The following is a 21,173-nucleotide window of genomic DNA, read 5'->3' as shown; positions in this document are numbered from 1 at the left end:
CTTTTTGTTGAATTTTTGTTGAATTTTTGTTGAATTTTTGTTGAATTTTTGTCACATTTTTGTCACATTTTTGTCACATTTTTGTTGAATTTTTGTCACATTTTTGTTGCTTTTTCCCCAAGAAGCTTTTTGATTGGGGTAAAGCCAAACTGTAGAAAATGGGATCCGTTCAGGTGGGAGCTAAGAGGTTAAATATATTCAAGGCCTCCTCCCTCACCGTGGTAACCGCCGGCTCCGTCTTGATGGCCAGGTGTTCGCCGCGCGGAGCGACCGTGTCCAGGCCGCCGTCGTCCACGCGAGGGGGCGGGGCTTTAGGGGCTTTGGGCTTGTCCTCTCCTCCCCGGGCGGGCTCCTCGCTCGGGGGCAGGGGGGTGCTGGCTGCTGCCCGGCTGGCTCTTCTCCAAACAGGCAGGGCTGGAAGGCACGGCCACCTTCGCACCCCCCACTGCACCTTCAACAGGGGAGACAGGAGCTTGTGGTTAGGAAACACGGCAGGGGCGTGAGGCGAGAAGGAGGGGAGGAGGGGGGGGAGAAGGAGGGGAAAAGGAGGAGAGAAGGAGGAGAGAAGGAGGGGAGAAAGAGGGGAGAAGGAGGGGAGAAGGAGGGGAGAAGGAGTGGAGAAGGAGGGGAGAAAGAGGGGATAAGGAGGGGAGAAGGAGGGGAGAAGGAGGGAGAAAGAGAGGAGAAGGAGGGGGGAAGGAGGGGAGAAGGAGGGGAGAAGGAGGGGAGAAAGAGGGGAGAAGGAGGGGAGAAGGAGGGGAGGAGGAGGGGAGAAAGAGGCGAGAAGGAGGGGAGAAGGAGGGGAGAAGGAGGGGAGAAGGAGGGGAGAAGGAGGGGAGAAGGAGGGGAGAAAGAGGGGAGAATGAGGAGAGAATGAGGAGAGAAGGAGGGGAGAAGGGGAGGGAGAAGGAGGGGAGAAGGAGGGGAGAAGGAGGGGAGAAGGAGGGGAGAAGGAGGGGGAGAAGGAGGGGAGAAGGAAGAGAGAAGGAGGGGAGGAGGAGGGGAGAAAGAGGGGGAGAAGGAGGGGAGAAGGAGGCGAGAAGGAGGGGAGAAGGAGAGGAGAAGGAGGGGAGAAGGAGGGGAGAAAGAGGGGAGAAGGAGGGGAGAAGGAGGGGGGAAGGAGGGGGGAAGGAGGGGGGAAGGAGGGGGGGAGGAGGGGAGAAGGAGGGGAGAAGGAGGGGGAGAAGGAGGGGAGAAAGAGGGGAGAAGGAGGGGAGAAGGAGGGGAGAAAGAGGGGAGAAGGAGGGGAGAAAGAGGGGAGAAGGAGGGGAGAAGGAGGGAGGAAGGAGGGGAGAAGGAGGGGAGAAAGAGGGGAGAAAGAGGGGAGAAGGAGGGGAGAAGGAGGGGAGAAGGAGGGGAGAAGGAGGCGAGAAAGAGGGGAAAGGAGGGGAGAAAGAGGGGAGAAAGAGGGGAGAAGGAGGGGAGAAAGAGGGGAGAAAGAGGGGAGAAGGAGGGGAGAAGGAGGGGAGAAGGAGGGGGAAAGAGGGGAGAAGGAGGGGAGAAAGAGGCGAGAAGGAGGGGAGAAGGAGGGGAGAAAGAGGGGAGAAGGATGGGGAGAAAGAGGGGAGAAGGAGGGGAGAAGGAGGAGAGAAAGAGGGGAGAAAGAGGGGAGAAGGAGGGGAGAAGGAGGAGAGAAAGAGGGGAGAAAGAGGGGAGAAGGAGGGGAGAAGGAGGGGAGAAGGAGGGGAGAAAGAGGGGAGAAGGAGGGGAGAAAGAGAAGAGAAAGAGGGGAGGAGGAGGGGAGAAAGAGGGGAGAAGGAGGGGAGAAGGAGGGGAGAAAGAGAAGAGAAAGAGGGGAGGAGGAGGGGAGAAAGAGGGGAGAAGGAGGGGAGAAGGAGGGGAGAAAGAGGGGAGAAGGAGGGGAGAAGGAGGGGAGAAAGAGGGGAGAAGGAGGGGAGAAGGAGGGGAGAAGGAGGGGAGAAAGAGGGGAGAAGGAGGGGAAAAAGAGGGGAGAAGGAGGGGAGAAGGAGGGGAGAAGGAGGGGAGAAGGAGGGGAGAAGGAGGGGAGAAGGAGGGGAGAAGGAGGGGAGAAGGAGGGGAGAAGGAGGGGAGAAGGAGGGGAGAAGGAGGGGAGAAAGAGGAGAGAAAGAGGAGAGAAAGAGGGGAGAAGGAGGGGAGAAGGAGGGGAGAAGGAGGGGAGAAGGAGGGGAGAAGGAGGGAGAAAGAGGCGAGAAGGAGGGGAGAAGGAGGTGTTGGTGTGGGCATCAGCAGGAGCGCGGCAGCAGACCTTGTGTGGCGGGCGCCTCCAGGCCGCCCCAGCGCTGGCTGTGCCTCTTCTTCAGAGCGATGTCCAGCCGGGACGGGGTGAAGGAGTAGCTGCACTGCTCGGGCTCGATCAGGTTCCTGAGTTTGACCTGCCACCTGAACACCGTGTTGGGGCCACAGCCCGAGTGCAGCCGCAGGAAGTTGGCATCGCTGCAGGAAACGGAGACGACAGGTGGTGAGGAACCTCGTCATTATGTGGGATTCATGAATTGTGTATGAAAAATGTATGAAAAAGTGGCAAAAATTTTTTACGAAAAGGTGGCAAAAAAATGTACGAAAAAGTGGCAAAAATGTCACAAAAAGTTGACAAAAATAAATTGACAGAAATATCAGAAAAAATTGACCAAAAAATGACAAAAAATTGGCAATAATGGACAAAAAAATATGAAAAAAGTACGAAAAAGTGGCAAAAATGTCACAAAAAGTTGACAAAAATTGACAAAATTGAAAAAATGTCACTAAAAGTTGACTAAAAATTGACAAAAAATTGACAAATTGACAAAAATGTTACAAAAAGTTGACAAAAAATTGACAAAATTGACAAAAATGTACCAAAAAAGACAAAAAAGTGACAAAAAAAAGACAAAAATGTCACACAAAAAATTATTAAAAATGTACAAAAAATTTACAAAAATGTACCAAAAAAGTGACAAAAAAGACAAAAAAATTACAAAAAATGTACAAAAAAATTACCAAGAATTTACAAAAAACTTGACAAAAATGTGACAAAAAAAATGACAAAAAGTTACAAAAATGAGTTGAATATCCCCAAAAAATGATGGGAAAAAAATCTGATGACATGAGGGAAAAGCTCCATTTATATGAGTTTTGTAGATCTCAGCTTTCAAATGAGGCGTTACACTGGCCTACAGGATTTGGGTAAAGCCGAACTGGAGAAAATGCTCTCGGTTCCGGCGGGAGTTAAGAGGTTAAGACGTGCCTTTGCTGACGACAACAACCTTTGCAATAAAAGTTGGAAAACACAGAAACACCACAAAAGTGTTTCCTTAACTATGTGAAAGGAGTGAAACAGCGCCCCCAATTTGACACTGGTGGCTAAAACGTGTACTGCATCCATATGTACCATTGAGAAAGAATGGGAGAGAGATAGTAGATATTATCCCCTGGGTTTTGCCCGTGTGGCGTGTGCGGCGTGTGCGGCGTGTGCGGCGTGTGCGGCGTGTGCGGCGTGTGCGGCGTGTGCGGCGTCCGTACCTGGTCTGGAAGATGAGCGTGAAGTCGTGCTCCCGGAACAGCACGCGCGCCGTCTCTCTGCACACGCCCTTCAGGTAAACGTTCACCACCATCAGGTCCGTGCCCTTCTCGTACGAGTCGTTCTTCACCAGCGCCAGCGTCACCATCTGCTCCGGGGCTGAGGACAACACGCCACAGGTCACTCAACACGCCACAGGTCACGCAATAACACGCCACAGGTCACGCAACAGGTCACAGGTCACGAAACAACACGCCACAGGTCACGCAATAACACGCCACAGGTCACGAAACACACCACAGGTCACGAAACACACCACAGGTAACAGGTCACGAAACAACACGCCACAGGTCACGAAAAAATACGCCGCAGGTCACTCAACACGCCAAAGTTGACAAAAAATTGACAAAATTGACAAAAATATCAGAAAAAATGACAAAAAATTTACAAAAAAAATGACCAAAAAAATGACCAAAAAAATAACAAAAATTGGCAAAAAATGACAAAACATTTACAAAAAATGTATGAAAAATTTACGAAAAAGAGGCAAAAATCTCACAAACAGTTGATAAAAAGTTGACAAAAAATTGACAAAATTGACAAAAATGTCACAAAAATGTATAAAAAAGTGACAAAAAAGACAAAGAAATTACAAAAATGACAATAAAATATTTTAAAAATGTCAAAAATGTACAAAAAAAGTGACAAAAAAAAGACAAAAAAATTAGAAAAATATGACAAAAAAATGATTTCAAAAATGACAAAAAAAATTACAACAAATTTACAAAAAATATACAAAAAGTGACAAAAAAAGTGACAAAAAAATTACAAAAATATGACAAAAAAAATATTTTAAAAAAGTGTCAAAAATGCCACAGGTCACTCACAACACGCCACAGGTCACTCACAACACGCCACAGGTCTTATGCTGTAACCCCGGGGCTCTGTGCCAGGTCATCATGTAAATCTACTTTAGTAAAAGCACCTTCTTGTTTGAGCGTCTCTGCAGGAGGCTCCTCTTTGGACTGGTCTCTCTTCTCCTCACCGTCGCTGCTCCGTTTGGGGGACGGGGCTCTCTCCTCGGCCTGTCCCGGAGCCTCCTCCACCGGAGCCTCCTCTGCTGGAGCCTCCTCCACGGGAGCCTCCTCTGCTGGAGCCTCCTCCGCTGGAGCCTCCTCGGGCTTTCTCTCACGCTCGCTCTGGGGAACCGGGTTTTCCGCAGCGTTCATGTGCGGCTGGAAAAAATGACACAAATTAATATCTCATGTGCTGGAGACCTGCAACCCAGCAATTCTCCCACATTTATTTTCTTCCTAACATTTCCCAAAATGTCTCCCCATTCTCAACATTTCCCCCAAAAAAATTATTCTCTTATTTCTCAACACAGGAGACAAACACAGTATTATAAATCTATAAACCCACCTCTGGGCTGGCGCTGCCGGGCAGTTCCTGTGTCGACGCGGCGCCCTCTGGTGGTGATGGCGTCGTCCACTCGTCGGGGTTTGGAGGCGCCGTTACCTGAGAACACAGAGAACACGTTACGGATCAGGACTCCACACAGATCTGTTTTAGCAGAACTCTTCATTTGAGTCTTGTTGTTTATGTGTTTTTTAAATGTGTTTTTTTCTTTTTTTTAAATCTCTTAACTCCCACCTGAACGGATCCCATTTTCTCCAGTTTGGCTTTACCCTAATCAAAACGTAAAAATGTATTTTTTGTTGAGTTTTTGTCACATTTTGTTGATTTTTTTGTCACTTTTTGGTTGAGTTTTTGTCATTTTTTGTCTTTTTTTTTGTTTGTTTTTGTTGAATTTTTGTCACATTTTGGTTGAATTTTTGTCACTTTTTGGTTGAATTTTTGTCACTTTTTGTTGAATTTTTTTTTTTTTTTTGTTGAATTTTTGTCACTTTTTGGTCAAATTTTTATCACATTTTTTTTGTTCATTTTTTTAAATTTTTTTGTCACATTTGTTTTATTTTTTCATCAATTTTTATCACATTTTTTGTCATTTTTTGGTCATTTTTTGTAATTGTTAGTCACATTTTTGTCATTTTTTGGTCAAATTTTTATCACATTTTTTTGTCATTTTTTGTCACATTTTTGTCATTTTTCATAAATTTTTTATCACATTTTCATCAACTTTTTATCACATTTTTGTCACATTTTTTGACTTTTTTGTCATTTTTTGGTCATTTTTTGGTCATTTTTTTGTAACATTTTGGTCATTTCTTTGAGAAAATCTGCTCTGTTCAGGTGGGAGTTAAGGGGTTGAGAGAATAATGACTCGTTCCTTTGGCGATAAGATGTTTTATCTGATCTAACACCAGACCAAATCTAAACCAAAACTTTTCTCTTAATCCAAGTAGGTTTCTGTCATTCCTTCTATCATTTTTTATAATTTTTTTCCAGTGCACTTTCTACAAATGCCAGAGTTGTGCATGATTGACAGTATTTAACCTTAAAAATGTTAAAGCACTTTCAGATTTGTGTAATAATGTTTCTCAAAATCACCTTGAGGGCCTGATCTACGATACATCGGCCATCTTAACATGTGACACCGACCTGAGTGTTGTTACCGCTCCGTGTGGCGGGCGGCTGCAGGGGGGCGGGGCCGGTCTCCCTCTGCCTCGCTGTGACTCCTCCCCTCGCGGTCTTGTTGTCTGGACGGACTGGGGCGTCGCCGGCCGGCTCCTTCTCGGCCGCCGCCCGGCTGTGGGGGCAGCGTTTGGGTTTGCCGCCGGGCCGCGCCTCGCTGTGGGCGGGGGAGGAGGGCCGCGGGGGCGTGGCCTGCCGCGGCTTAGGCTCCTCCCTCGTCTCGGCGGGGGCGACCTTCTTCGAAACGCTCGGCTCGTTCGGCGGGGCTTCTTTCTTTTTGTTGGACTGGAAGAAACACAGAGGAAAGTTTGAAAACACAAAACAGATCAGAGATAAATCTAATGTAGAGAAAATCCATTTGAGTCACTTCCTGGATAAATCTCAGGCTCGAAGTCACAAAAGGATTATTAGATAAGATGAATCCCTGTGTCCCATTAACCTCTTAACTCCCGCCTGAACCGAGAGCTTTTTCTCCAGTTCAGCTTTACCCAAATCCTGTAGGCCAGTGTAACGCCTCATGTGAAAGCTAAGATCTACAAAACTCATGTAAATGGATCTTTTTCCTCACTTCAGATTTTTTTCCATCTTTTTTGGGGGGGGGGGTTCAACTCACTTTGTAACTTTTTTTTATCATATTTTTGTCACATTTTTTGTAATTTTTTGTGTCTTTTTTGTCACATTTTTGTCACATTTTTGTAATTTTTTTGTCCATTTTTGTCTTTTTTTGGGTCATTTTTTGTCTTTTTTTTGTGTCATTTTTTGTCATTTTTTTGGTCAAATTTGTCATTTTTTTGTCAATTTTTTGTCATTTTTTGTCTTTTTTTGTCCATTTTTGTCCATTTTTGTAATTTTTTTGTCCATTTTTGTCTTTTTTTGGGTAATTTTTTGTCTTTTTTGTCATTTTTTTGTCATTTTTTGTCTTTTTTTGTCCATTTTTGTCTTTTTTTGGGTAATTTTTTGTCTTTTTTTAGTGTCATTTTTTGTCATTTTTTTGGTCAAATTTGTCATTTTTTTGTCAATTTTTTGTCTTTTTTTGGGGTTTATTTCACTTTTTTTTTCATTTTTTGTCAATGTTTTCGTCTCAGTTTTGTTGCTATTTTCACAACTTTTTTCCAGAAGTTTTTGGATTGGGGTAAAGCCAAACTGGAGAAAATGTGCTCGGTTCAGGTGGGAGCTCCCTTAAAGGGGTGAGTGTGTGGTACCATGAGCGAGGAGCACCATGAGCGAGGAGCTCCCGTAAAGGGGTGAGTGTGGTACCATGAGCGAGTGCCAGCTTTAAGAGCTTCCTTAAAGGGGTGAGTGTTTGGTACCATGAGTGAGGAGCTCCCTTAAAGGGACGAGTGTTTGGTACCATGAGTGAGGAGCTCCCTTAAAGGGGTGAGTGTTTGGTACCATGAGTGAGGAGCTCCCTTAAAGGGACGAGTGTTTGGTACCATGAGCGAGGAGCTCCCTTAAAGGGGTGAGTGTGTGGTACCATGAGCGAGGAGCTCCCTTAAAGGGGTGAGTGTGGTACCATGAGTGAGGAGCTCCCTTAAAGGGGTGAGTGTGGTACCATGAGCGAGGAGCTCCCTTAAAGGGGTGAGTGTGGTACCATGAGTGAGGAGCTCCCTTAAAGGGGTGAGTGTGGTACCATGAGTGAGGAGCTCCCTTAAAGGGGTGAGAGTGTGGTACCATGAGTGAGGAGCTCCCTTAAAGGGGTGAGTGTGGTACCATGAGCGAGGGCCAGCTTTAAGACCTCTCTTAAAGGGGTGAGTGTGGTACCATGAGCGAGGGCCAGCTTTAAGAGCTCCCTTAAAGGGGTGAGTGTGTGGTACCATGAGTGAGGAGCTCCCTTAAAGGGGTGAGTGTTTGGTACCATGAGCGAGGAGCTCCCTTAAAGGGGTGAGTGTGTGGTACCATGAGTGAGGAGCTCCCTTAAAGGGGTGAGTGTGTGGTACCATGAGTGAGGAGCTCCCTTAAAGGGGTGAGTGTGTGGTACCATGAGTGAGGAGCTCCCTTAAAGGGGTGAGTGTTTGGTACCATGAGCGAGGGCCAGCTTTAAGAGCTCCCTTAAAGGGGTGAGTGTGGTACCATGAGCGAGGAGCTCCCTTAAAGGGGTGAGTGTTTGGTACCATGAGCGAGGGCCAGCTTTAAGACCTCTCTTAAAGGGGTGAGAGTGTGGTACCATGAGCGAGGGCCAGCTTTAAGAGCTCCCTTAAAGGGGTGAGTGTGGTACCATGAGTGAGGAGCTCCCTTAAAGGGGTGAGAGTGTGGTACCATGAGTGAGGAGCTCCCTTAAAGGGACGAGTGTTTGGTACCATGAGCGAGGGCCAGCTTTAATAGCTCCTTTAAAGGGGTGAGTGTGGTACCATGAGCGAGGGCCAGCTTTAAGACCTCTCTTAAAGGGGTGAGTGTGGTACCATGAGCGAGGGCCAGCTTTAAGAGCTCCCTTAAAGGGGTGAGTGTGTGGTACCATGAGCGAGGGCCAGCTTTAAGAGCTTCCTTAAAGGGGTGAGTGTGGTACCATGAGCGAGGGCCAGCTTTAAGAGCTCCCTTAAAGGGGTGAGAGTGTGGTACCATGAGCGAGGGCCAGCTGTGCAGAGGGATCTTCTTGTGCAGCACCAGGTGCAGGAGCCCCGCCTTCTCTTTGAACAGGACTCTGCTGCAGGACGCCTCGATCTCCTCCTGCAGGGGGCAGCACCACTCGCGTCCGTCTGAAACAGCAGCACGGAAACGATGATGATCCTCGTTAAAGGGGCGTGTGTGTGTGTGGTTAAAGTCTCACCGGGGAAGCTGACCCGGGCGTGCGTGTCGCTGAAGCTCGTCCTCACGTCGTCGGCGCTCTGCACGCCGTCTCCGCAGCGCAGACGCACGATCACGTCGCTGGCGTTCTGCTTCCAGTCCAGAAACACGTCTGCAACGAGAATAACGTTTTGAAATGGGCTTCCGTGATCCCGAAAGCCCGAAAAAAACAAGCGTCAGACCCGGACAGTAAATGATTAGATACTATTGGTGACTGTATTAACCTCTTAACTCCCGCCTGAACTGAGCATTTTCTCCAGTTCAGCTTTACCCAAATCCTGTAGGCCAGTGTAACGCCTCATTTGAAAGCTAAGATCTACAAAGCTCATCTAAATGGAACTTTTTCCTCCCGTCATCAGATCTATTTCCATATTTTTTTTTGGGGGGGGGGGGTAATTTTTTTGTCACATTTTTGTCAATTTTTTGTCGTTTATTGTCTTTTCTTTATAATTTTTTTGGTAATTTTTGGTATTTTTTGTGTCTTTTCTTTGTAATTTTTTTGTAATTTTTTGGTTGATTTTTTTTTATTTTTTTGTAATTTTTGTAATTTTTCTTGTCCAAGACATCAAAACACATAATACAAAATCCATAAATAAAGTTGGTCAGCTACTCCGCAGTGCAGTGTTAATTTTGACAACATATTTTATTTCAGTTTTAGTCTTTTGACTAAAATGTAATTTTAATTTTAGTCGAGATTTAGTCAAAAAAAAACTTTTCAATTTTAGTCGAGTTTTAGTCGACTAAATTGCATGTCAATTTGGTCGACTAAATTTCAGACTAATTGAGTGGACTTTGCATTGATAATATTGATTCTAATCATGTTTAATGTTGTTCCTCTGCTTCATGTTTCTGCTCCACATGAACAAAGCTCAGAGCTGATCCTTTAAACATGATCTGAGGCTCTTTCAGACGCTCAATACAAGTTTGGATGATTTTAGTCTCTCCTTTTCATTTTTATTTAGTCTGATTTTAGTCGACTCAAATATCTGGACATTTTAGTCACAGTTTTAGTCTCATGAGAAACTTTTCATTTAGTTTTAGTCCAATTTTAGTCACAAAAATATCGCTTTGACTAAAATTAAGACTAAATATTTTAGTCGACGAAATTAACACTGCCGCAGTGTCATATTTTCGTAACATTGATAATTTGACATATTTCTTAAACACATCAATGGACTTAGAAGTTTTAACTTTACAATCGAGACTGTTCCACAGACTGAGAAACATCTTTCCTTTGCTGCCGATTGAAACCTGGGTTTTGTAAAAACCTCAGTACCTTTTAGTTCACATCTGCTTTTTCTCTTATTGAATCTGTTTTGTAAATTATTTGGTAAACTTTCCAGGTGAGCTTCATACATGTTTTTTAAAAGGTTAAACTCTACTAATTCACAGAATGTCAGTGTTTTTAGTTGTATGAATAAAGGATTGGTCTGGTCTCTGTATCCACTTCCACTGGAGACTCTAATCGCTCTTTTCTGTAGCAGAAACATGGGATTAATGTATGTTCTGCAGGCACTTCCCCAAACTTCAATGCAATAGGTCAGATATGGAACAATTAATGAGTTATACAACAAAAACAATGCATTCTTATTGAGAGAATCTTTGACTTTATACTGATCGAACATATTAGTTATGCAAGTAGTAATAATCAAAGCCATTTATATTGATGTGACCTAAATCAATAGCCTATAATTGATGACTTTGTTGATCTCACACTGGAGGAAAAAGGACCAACTTTTTCCCTTTTTTGCAACGACTTTAAGAAAGTGTATTGGCATCAGTTAATATCGGATATCGGCAGATACTCACACCCCCAGTATCGGACATGAGTAAAACCCTACAGCCCTGTGATCATTATAGTTAAGACTAACGACAAAACTGTATGAAAAATCTCCTGTTTTCTCCTGTATCACCTTGCTTTATAATGACCTTTAAGGCGTCCATTTTGGCAGTTACTAAACGCTCCGTGGGAACCCTGTGCAGGTAGCGAGGCTGCTCCTGCTCCTGTCAGTCTGAGCTCGGGTCTACGTGCAGCATTTACCTGTAATTGTGTTCAGAATGTGGTAATTGCAGAGAGTCGTCACAGAAGGATCAGGCTGTGATCACGGACTCTGAAGGAGCGTCTCTGAAGAGCTCACGTCAATCACACTTCACACGCACCGTTCACCTGCTTTAAAGTGACGCAAACTCAGAAAGACTGTTCTCAGAAGCAGCTCTTCAAACTCTCAATCCTGACTCAGCAATTAGAGGTGAATTACTTTAACACGTTCTTTTAAAGCCGCACCGTGGAACATTTCATCCAGTAAATACAGTATCGGGGCTCCAGACTAACTTTTACTTTAGTAGCGCTGGTGCTAAGTTTTCCATTTGGTCGCACAGACTCGAGACACAATATCAAAATTCACCATTTTAATCAATTAAAACAAGGACAATTATGAACATGTTCGAAATCACTTATAATTGATCTTATTAATGACTAAAATAATGTTAAAACTTTAAAAACTTTTGCATTGTTTTGCTTTAATTTTGTGTTTTCAAGCCATTATTATTCATCTTCCTTGACAATTGTTTGCCTCACTGTCACTTACAGGATATTTACTTAGAAAATTATGTATTAAAGCCAATTAAGACCGTGTTAATCACAGGCAAAAAGTACCTGTTTTAGCCTAAAACCTAAATAAAATACAGGAGCTGAATCTGCTGCGGCTGAGGGAGAGGGCGGGTCATAACAGCAGCTGTTAGCTCTCCGTTAGCTTTATGTTAGCTCTCCGTTAGCTTTATGTTAGCTCTCCGTTAGCTTTATGTTAGCTCTCTGTTAGCTTTACGCTAGCTCTCTGTTAGCTTTACGTTAGCTCTCAGTTAGCTTTACGTTAGCTCTCCGTTAGCTTTACGTTAGCTCTCCGTTAGCTTTACGTTAGCTTTATGTTAGCTCTCCGTTAGCTTTACGTTAGCTCTCCGTTAGCTTTACGTTAGCTCTCCGTTAGCTTTACGTTAGCTCTCCGTTAGCTTTACGTTAGCTCTCCGTTAGCTTTACGTTAGCTCTGTTAGCTTTACGTTAGCTCTGTTAGCTTTACGTTAGCTCTGTTAGCTTTACGTTCGCTCTCTGCTAGCTTTATGTTAGCTCTGTTAGCTTTATGTTAGCTCTGTTAGCTTTATGTTAGCTCTCTGTTAGCTTTATGTTAGCTCTCTGTTAAGTTTACGTTCGCTCTGTTAGCTTTACGCTAGCTCTCCGTTAGCTTTACGCTGGCTCTCCGTTAGCTTTACGTTAGCTCTCCGTTAGCTCTCTGTTAGCTTTACGTTAGCTCTCTGTTAGCTTTACGTTAGCTCTCCGTTAGCTCTCTGTTAGCTTTACGTTAGCTCTCCGTTAGCTTTACGATAGCTCTCCGTTAGCTCTCTGTTAGCTTTACGTTAGCTCTCTGTTAGCTTTACGTTCGCTCTCTTAGCTTTACGTTAGCTCTCCGTTAGCTTTACGTTAGCTCTCTGTTAGCTTTATGTTAGCTCTCTGTTAAGTTTACGCTAGCTCTAAGTTTACGTTCGCTGTGTTAGCTTTACGCTAGCTCTGTTAGCTTTACGCTAGCTCTCCATTAGCTTTACGTTAGCTCTCCGTTAGCTCTCTGCTAGCTTTACGTTAGCTCTCTGTTAGCTTTACGTTAGCTCTGTTAGCTTTACGTTAGCTCTGTTAGCTTTATGCTAGCTCTCTGTTAGCTTTACGTTAGCTCTGTTAGCTTTATGCTAGCGCTCTGTTAGCTTTATGTTAGCTTTACGTTAGCTCTCTGTGAGCCTTATGCTAGCTCTCTGTTAGCTTTACGTTAGCTCTGTTAGCTTTATGCTAGCTCTCTGTTAGCTTTATGCTAGCTCTGCTAGCTTTATGCTAGCTCTCTGTTAGCTTTACGTTAGCTCTATTAGCTTTATGCTAGCTCTCCGTAAGCTCTCCGTTTGCGCTCTAAAACAAGCTTCTTTCTTTTGTTTTTGCTCGCACATTCTCTAAAAATAGTCGCATATGCCAGCATTTTGGTCGCAGTCGAGAGCCCTGAGTATAATTGTTAATACTAAACTACATTTATAAAACAGGACAAAGGGACTGACCTTTCTTGACCTCGGCGATGACCCGGTCTGTGGCCGACGCCCGTTTGGCCTCTCTGCTCTCCTGGTTCACTCGGTCCTTCTGCTTCTTTTTGCTGGAGCTGTCCGTGGCCCCGGCTCTGTGCCCCGCCCGCCCGCCTCCTACGGGACACACAGCGACAGTTCAACAGCGAGTGACGACCACGGGAGGTTCTTCATCACTTTGCAACACGTTCTGAACCAGCACACGGTGGACTCTGCTCAATATAGAGCAGAGTCCATTTTTGTCATATTTTTGTTGAATTTTTGTCACATTTTGGTTGAATTTTTATCACATTTTGGTTGAATTTTTGTCACTTTTTGGTTGAATTTTTGTCACATTTTGGTTTAATTTTTGTCACATTTTGGTTTAATTTTTGTCACATTTTGGTTGAATTTTTGTCACTTTTTGGTTGAATTTTTGTCACATTTTGGTTGAATTTTGTCTTTTTTTTGGTAGAATTTTTGTCACATTTTGGTTTAATTTTGTCTTTTTTTTGGTTGAATTTTTGTCACATTTTGGTTGAATTTTGTCTTTTTTTTGGTTGAATTTTTGTCACATTTTGGTTTAATTTTTGTCACATTTTGGTTTAATTTTTGTCACATTTTGGTTGAATTTTTGTCATTTTTTTGGTTGAATTTTTGTCACATTTTGGTTGAATTTTGTCTTTTTTTTGGTTGAATTTTTGTCACATTTTGGTTTAATTTTGTCTTTTTTTTGGTTGAATTTTTGTCACATTTTGGTTGAATTTTGTCTTTTTTTTGGTTGAATTTTTGTCACATTTTGGTTGAATTTTGTCTTTTTTTTGGTTGAATTTTTGTCACATTTTGGTTGAATTTTGTCTTTTTTTTGGTTGAATTTTTGTCACATTTTGGTTGAATTTTTTTCATTTTTTTTGGTTGAATTTTTGTCACATTTTGGTTTAATTTTTGTCACATTTTGGTTGAATTTTTGTCATTTTTTGGTTTAATTTTTGTCACATTTTGGTTGAATTTTTGTCATTTTTTGGTTTAATTTTTGTCACATTTTGGTTGAATTTTTGTCATTTTTTGGTTTAATTTTTGTCACATTTTGGTTAAATTTTGTCACATTTTGGTTTAATTTTTGTCACATTTTGGTTTATTTTTTGTCACTTTTTGGTTGAATTTTTGTCAAATTTTGGTTGAATTTTTGTCACTTTTTGGTTGAATTTTTGTCACATTTTGGTTTAATTTTTGTCACATTTTGGTTTAATTTTTGTCACATTTTGGTTTAATTTTTGTCACATTTTGGTTGAATTTTTATCACATTTTGGTTTAATTTTTGTCACATTTTGGTTGAATTTTTATCACATTTTGGTTGAATTTTTGGTTGAATTTTTGTCACATTTTGGTTGAATTTTTGTCACATTTTGGTTGAATTTTTGTCACATTTTGGTTGAATTTTTGTCACATTTTGGTTGAATTTTTGTCACTTTTTGTAGAATTTTTGTCACATTTTGGTTGAATTTTTGTCACATTTTGGTTGAATTTTTGTCACTTTTTGGTTGAATTTTTGTCACTTTTTGTAGAATTTTTGTCACATTTTGGTTGAATTTTTGTCACATTTTGGTTGAATTTTTATCACTTTTTGGTTGAATTTTTATCACTTTTTGGTTGAATTTTTGTCACATTTTTGTAGAATTTTTATCACTTTTTGGTTGAATTTTTGTCACATTTTGGTTGAATTTTTGTCACATTTTTGGTTGAATTTTTGTCACATTTTTGTAGAATTATTGTCACTTTTTGGTTGAATTTTTGTCACATTTTGGTTTAATTTTGTCTTTTTTTTGGTTGAATTTTTGTCACATTTTGGTTGAATTTTGTCTTTTTTTTGGTTGAATTTTTGTCACATTTTGGTTTAATTTTGTCTTTTTTTTGGTTGAATTTTTGTCACATTTTGGTTGAATTTTGTCTTTTTTTTGGTTGAATTTTTGTCACATTTTGGTTGAATTTTTTTCATTTTTTTTGGTTGAATTTTTGTCACATTTTGGTTTAATTTTTGTCACATTTTGGTTTAATTTTTGTCATTTTTTGGTTTAATTTTTGTCACATTTTGGTTGAATTTTTGTCATTTTTTGGTTTAATTTTTGTCACATTTTGGTTGAATTTTTGTCATTTTTTGGTTTAATTTTTGTCACATTTTGGTTAAATTTTGTCACATTTTGGTTTAATTTTTGTCACATTTTGGTTTATTTTTTGTCACTTTTTGGTTGAATTTTTGTCACATTTTGGTTGAATTTTTGTCACTTTTTGGTTGAATTTTTGTCACATTTTGGTTGAATTTTTGTCACATTTTGGTTTAATTTTTGTCACATTTTGGTTTAATTTTTGTCACATTTTGGTTGAATTTTTATCACATTTTGGTTTAATTTTTGTCACATTTTGGTTGAATTTTTATCACATTTTGGTTGAATTTTTGGTTGAATTTTTGTCACATTTTGGTTGAATTTTTGTCACATTTTGGTTGAATTTTTGTCACATTTTGGTTGAATTTTTGTCACATTTTGGTTGAATTTTTGTCACATTTTGGTTGAATTTTTGTCACATTTTGGTTGAATTTTTGTCACTTTTTGGTTGAATTTTTGTCACTTTTTGTAGAATTTTTGTCACATTTTGGTTGAATTTTTGTCACATTTTGGTTGAATTTTTATCACTTTTTGGTTGAATTTTTATCACTTTTTGGTTGAATTTTTGTCACATTTTTGTAGAATTTTTATCACTTTTTGGTTGAATTTTTGTCACATTTTGGTTGAATTTTTGTCACATTTTTGGTTGAATTTTTGTCACATTTTTGTAGAATTATTGTCACTTTTTGGTTGAATTTTTGTCACATTTTGGTTGAATTTTTGTCACTTTTTGGTTGAATTTTTGTCACATTTTTGTAGAATTATTGTCACATTTTGGTTGAATTTTTGTCACTTTTTGTTGAATTTTTATCACATTTTGGTTTAATTTTTGTCACTTTTTGATTGAATTTTTGTCACATTTTTGTTGAATTTTTATCACATTTTTGTTGAATTTTTATCACATTTTTGTTGAATTTTTATCACATTTTTGTTGAATTTTTGTCACATCTTTGTTGAATTTTTTACATTTACATCCTGGTTTTCTTCTAATTTTTTGTGGCTGTTTTGGTGCTTTTTTCCCAAGAAGCTTTTTGACTAGGTTAAAGCCAAACTGGAGAAAATGGGATCTGTTCAGGTGGGAGTTAAGAGGTTAATATGGTTAAATCTGGTGTTATAATTGATTTGCCTCAGGTGCACTGTGCTTTAATGCAGGCTACTAGTTACCATAGACTTGCACTAGCCTAGCACTAGCACTAGCACCACTATTCTGGGCCGTACCTCCTCCTCCTGCTGCGCCGCCGTCCATCCTCAGGCACTTGGCGCTCACCGGCCGCCCGTCGCCGCTCTCGCTTCCGCTGCTGGGCTCTGAATCCGAGGGGTGCCTCTTCCTGCCCGGGCCGGCTATTTTGGCGATGATTGAGGTCGGAACTCTCCCAAAGCGGAATCAGGAAAGCGAACGAGGAACGGGGTTCTGGAGGTGGAACAGACACAGATAAAGAACAAGAATCGGATTACAAAATGGCGTACTTCTGCGTGACCTTCGATGTGATCAGGGAAAGAGTTCTGGATTGAATACGATAAATTAAACCAGAACATCCAGCCACAAGAGAGGGGATTTCTTATTCATATTATATGGATGGTAAACTGCGTTAAACAAGGTAGAACTACATTTCCCATGATGCACCACACGGTAGAGCTAATGCCACTGCGGACGCGAGAATGACCACATCAGACAGGGGCATATGTCCGTTCTGGAAGAGCACAGAAGGGCCACCGGTCCCGCCTCAACCGAGCTTTACCCAAATCTAAAAGCTAAAAAGAAAAGCATCAAAATAGCGAGAAAAAGGGGATGAAAAGTCAACAAAAACATGTGAAAAACACTAAAAAAAAAAACTACAAAAACGTGAGAAAAAACAAAAAATGATAGAAAAAATGATTTAAAAATGAACAAAAATGTGACAAAAAATGAACAAAAATGTGACAAAAAATGAACAAAAATGTGACAAAAAATGAACAAAAATGTGACAAAAAATGAACAAAAATGTGACAAAAAATGAACAAAAATGTGACAAAAAATCAACAAAAATGTGACAAAAAATCAACAAAAAAGTGACAAAAATCCAATAAAAATGTGACAAAAAAATCAATAAAAATGTGACAAAAAATCAATAAAATGTGACAAATTTCTATAAAATTTGTCACATTTTATTCCATCAATAACCTTTAGGAGTTACTGCGCGGACGTTTTACTCCTCGTATCATTACGCCTCACAATATAGTCCCCCTTTTTATCTGCTTATAAAATCGACATGTTACATTTCTGTGTAAACATACTTCGCGTGAAAACACTTCACGTAACTTTATTTAAATAGGGAACACGTGGAAGAGCTTGGTAGCTTCTATCGTGAGCTTTTTTGGAGCTATATGACATGTGGGAGAGGCTGCGTATGTGTGAGCGCACGGACAAAGACCAGACGGGGATATATTAACTCGGCTAAAGTGAGGTAAGAACATATCTCAGTATGTAAAAACGGTGGCCTATTCCTTTAAGTATTTGATTAAAAGTCTTGAGCCTCGCTACAATATCCCATCACGTCCGCACTTCAGCCAAAAAGTTATACCAGCACTTCATGAAAAAGCTCAAACTTAATGCAAGAATTCTATTGTGTATTGGCAGCTTTTCAAAAGAAAAATTGTGTTAGTTCTAGGGCTGCTCGATTATTGAAAAAATAATCACGATTATTTTTGTCATAATTGAAATCACGATTATTCAAACGATTATTTGTTGCCTTTAAAAAAAATCCAGCAAAAAAGTGACAAAAATCCATCAAAAAAAATACAAAAATCCATCAAAAAAATGACAAAAATTCTGCAAAAAAATGACAAAAATCCATCAAAAAAATTACAAAAATTCATCAAAAAAATTACAAAAATCCATCAAAAAAGTGACAAAAATCCATCAAAAAAATGACAAAAATTCAGCAAAAAAAGACAAAAATCCAGCAAAAAAGTGACAAAAATCCAGCAAAAAAATGACAAAAATCCAGCAAAAAATGACAAAAATCCAGCAAAAAAAGACAAAAATACATAAAAAAAAGAGAAAAATCCATTAAAAAAAAAAAAGACAAAAATCCTGCAAAAAAAGAGAAAAATCCAGCAAAAAAGTGACAAAAATCCAGCAAAAAAGTGACAAAAATACATAAAAAAAAGAGAAAAATCCATTAAAAAAAAAAAGACAAAAATCCTGCAAAAAAAGAGAAAAATCCAGCAAAAAAGTGACAAAAATCCAGCAAAAAAGTGACAAAAATTCATCAAAAAAAAGACAAAAATCCATCAAAAAAGTGACAAAAATACATTAAAAAAAGACAAAAATCCAGCAAAAAAGTGACAAAAATCCCAAAATTAAACATTTGAAAAAAAAAAAGAAAAAAAAATTATAATCGATTTTTTGCGATTATGCTAATTTTGTAATCGTTTACTGTTGTAATCGAAATCGTAATCGAATTTCGATTAATTGCACAGCCCTATGTATTGGCAGCTTTTCAAAAGAAAACATTTGTTAGTTCTTATTTATTTGTACCGAAAATTAACCGAACCGAGCCCTCCTGAACTATGAACCGAACCGAATACAATTTTAGCGTACCGTTACACCCCTATTATTTATTGCGTTTTCATCCTTGTTTTTGTCTCATTTTTGCTGCTCTTTTGTCGCAAGTTTTTTTCAAGAAGCTTAGATTTGAGTACGGCCAAACTGTAGAACATGTGCTCGGTTCATCCGGGGATCAAGAGGTTAAAGTTCAAACGTTTGAGTCAAAAAGACACCGGTTATACCAAGATATCAATACATCTACTGTCCTCCATTCACCGCAGAAACTCTTTCAACATCCTCTCGTCCACTGTGCCTCCATTTAACAACAGAAACGTCGCATGAGTCACGTAATAATGGACACGAACAACAAGTTTTTTAAAAGAATAACAATATGGCTGCGGTGACGCCGGATCGAATTACTTACACTTTCGTTTCTTTAGCATAAAACGGGCCACGAGCTACGCAATAACAAGAAATATGCTTAAAAGATATGCAGACACTAAAAGCACACATTAATAAAGATGTAACGTGAGTGAGTGAGTCAGTGTGGCTTTTACCAGAGCGTTGGTTCAAGTTGTAACAAATAAACAAAGCTAAAGCTAAAGCTAGCAAGCCCAGAGATCGGTTTGTTATGACTCACACCGGGATAAATAAACACGTAAATGAAGACACGACATTATTCTTGCCATTATTTTAAGTATTATAATCAACATAAAGGATTTTGTGTGTCAGTCCCGAACATTAGCATCAAATGTGAGCTCAACGACCTGCTGTGTTTAGAACTGACACCTGATACACCGACACAACTCTGTTACAAACAACGTAACGCTAGCCTTATATGACATTAGCGTAAATGTGTCACGATTGTAGAGTTATTTATTTAAATAAACCGAGTCAGGCGGTCCAGTTTAAAACACACACCTCGGGTTAAAGTGCGTCTTTAGCGGAAATGAAGGTGTTTTGGTCCAAACGCCTTTTCCTCCTGAAGCTAGCGCCAGTGCTAAGTAGCGTTAGCCTTAAATCAGTGACATTAGCGTAAATTTGTCAAGATTAGCGAGTTGTTTTGTGAACTAAACCGAGTCAGACGGTCCGGTTAAAAACACATATCCCGGGTTAAAGTTTGTCTTTCCCAGAGATACGTGTTTTTTGTTCTAAACGCCGTTTCCTCCTGACGCTAATGTCATTCGCCGTGTGCTAGCGCTAACAGCTAACAGCTAGCAGATGCTAATGCTAACGCCGCGGTTCGGATAAAAGTCCGTTTTTGATGAACATGAAGCGGTGACAGCGGTCGGGACGAGGCTCCTGAAACGGGCGGGTGTCACTCACGGGGGGGGGACGGGGGTCCAGAGGAGATACCGGACCGGCCGAGACAAAGGCCGGTGCCGCAGACAGGCTTTCCCCGCAGGCCGCAGCTCCTCCGCCGGCCTCGGCTGCTTCTCTTCCCCGCAGGCCGCAGCTCCTCCGCGGGCCCGGGTTGCTGCTCCACACCGCTGTCCGCTCCTCTCACCCGGGGCTCAGGTTCGGCCGCGGGAGCGTGTGCATCTTTATTTTTAATCCAGAATGTAGCGCTAGTGTTGTTCAGGTCAGCTTGTGGAGGCTCTCATTCATCCAGGTCAGTGTCATCTGGTGCGCGTGACCGTGCACCTGCTGCGGGGACGCGCGTTCACAGCTTCTTCTTCTTCTACTTGCAATTTCCGGCAGATTAAACACCTGGAGGCGCAATGCTGCCCCCATCCGACTAATTTAAGGACTACAGTTCAAGCTTATTTATGTTTTTTAATGGTTTTGTTTTAAACTATTTTATCTTTTTAGCTGAATGTCTAGTTTGGCCACACATTTTTGTTGAATTTTTGTCACATTTTTGTTGAATTTTTGTCACATTTTTGTTGAATTTTTGTCATTTAAAAAAAAAAATGTGTCACATTTTTGTTGAATTTTTGTCACATTTTTGTTTGATTTTTCTCACTTTTTGGTTGAATTTTTGTCACATCTTTGTTGAATTTTTGTCACATTTTTGTTGAATTTTTGTCACATTTTTGTTGATTTTTTGTCATTTAAAAAAAATAAAATTGTCACATTTTTGTTGAATTTTTGTCACATTTTTGGTTGAGTTTTTGTCACTTTTTGGTTGAGTTTTTGTCACATTTTTGTCACATCTTTGTTGAATTTTTGTCACATTTTTGTTGAATTTTTGTCACATTTTTGTTGAATTTTTGTCACATTTTTGTTGATTTTTTATCCTTTATAAAAAAAAATGTCACATTTTTGTTTGATTTTTGTCACTTTTTGGTTGAATTTTTGTCACATTTTTGTTGAATTTTTGTCACATTTTTGTTGAATTTTTGTTACATTTTTGTTTGATTTTTGTCACTTTTTGGTTGAGTTTTTGTCACTTTTTGGTTGAATTTTTGTCACATTTTTGTTGAATTTTTGTCACTTTTTGGTTGAAATTTTGTCACATTTTTGTTGAGTTTTTGTCACATTTTGCATGATATACGTCCTTTAAGTCTTTTATCAAACATAAAGGCACAGATAACTCCTC

At 40.2% G+C, this 21,173-nt stretch overlaps 1 protein-coding gene across 1 annotated transcript in view; it reads right to left on the bottom strand.

Annotated features, from left to right (window-relative positions):
- usp19 (ubiquitin specific peptidase 19) overlaps positions 1-20,365 on the bottom strand; it is a gene marked incomplete at its 5' end in the record, with an annotated part of 42,165 nt that extends 21,800 nt beyond the window's left edge. Inside the window, 13 exon segments of the mRNA XM_079581211.1 lie at positions 218-370; positions 372-451; positions 2,228-2,415; positions 3,481-3,637; positions 4,464-4,713; positions 4,901-4,996; positions 6,041-6,358; positions 8,630-8,766; positions 8,838-8,966; positions 12,941-13,089; positions 16,321-16,513; positions 19,958-20,173; positions 20,269-20,365. Coding sequence (XP_079437337.1) covers positions 218-370; positions 372-451; positions 2,228-2,415; positions 3,481-3,637; positions 4,464-4,713; positions 4,901-4,996; positions 6,041-6,358; positions 8,630-8,766; positions 8,838-8,966; positions 12,941-13,089; positions 16,321-16,513; positions 19,958-20,173; positions 20,269-20,365 — 2,163 coding nt within the window.
- Positions 20,366-21,173: the final 808 nt, after the last annotated feature.

The sequence above is a fragment of the Gobius niger genome, assembly GCF_951799975.1.
Source record: "Gobius niger genome assembly, chromosome: 22".
Taxonomy (NCBI): Eukaryota; Metazoa; Chordata; class Actinopteri; order Gobiiformes; family Gobiidae; genus Gobius; species Gobius niger.
This window is presented reverse-complemented; position numbering and strand designations above follow the sequence as displayed.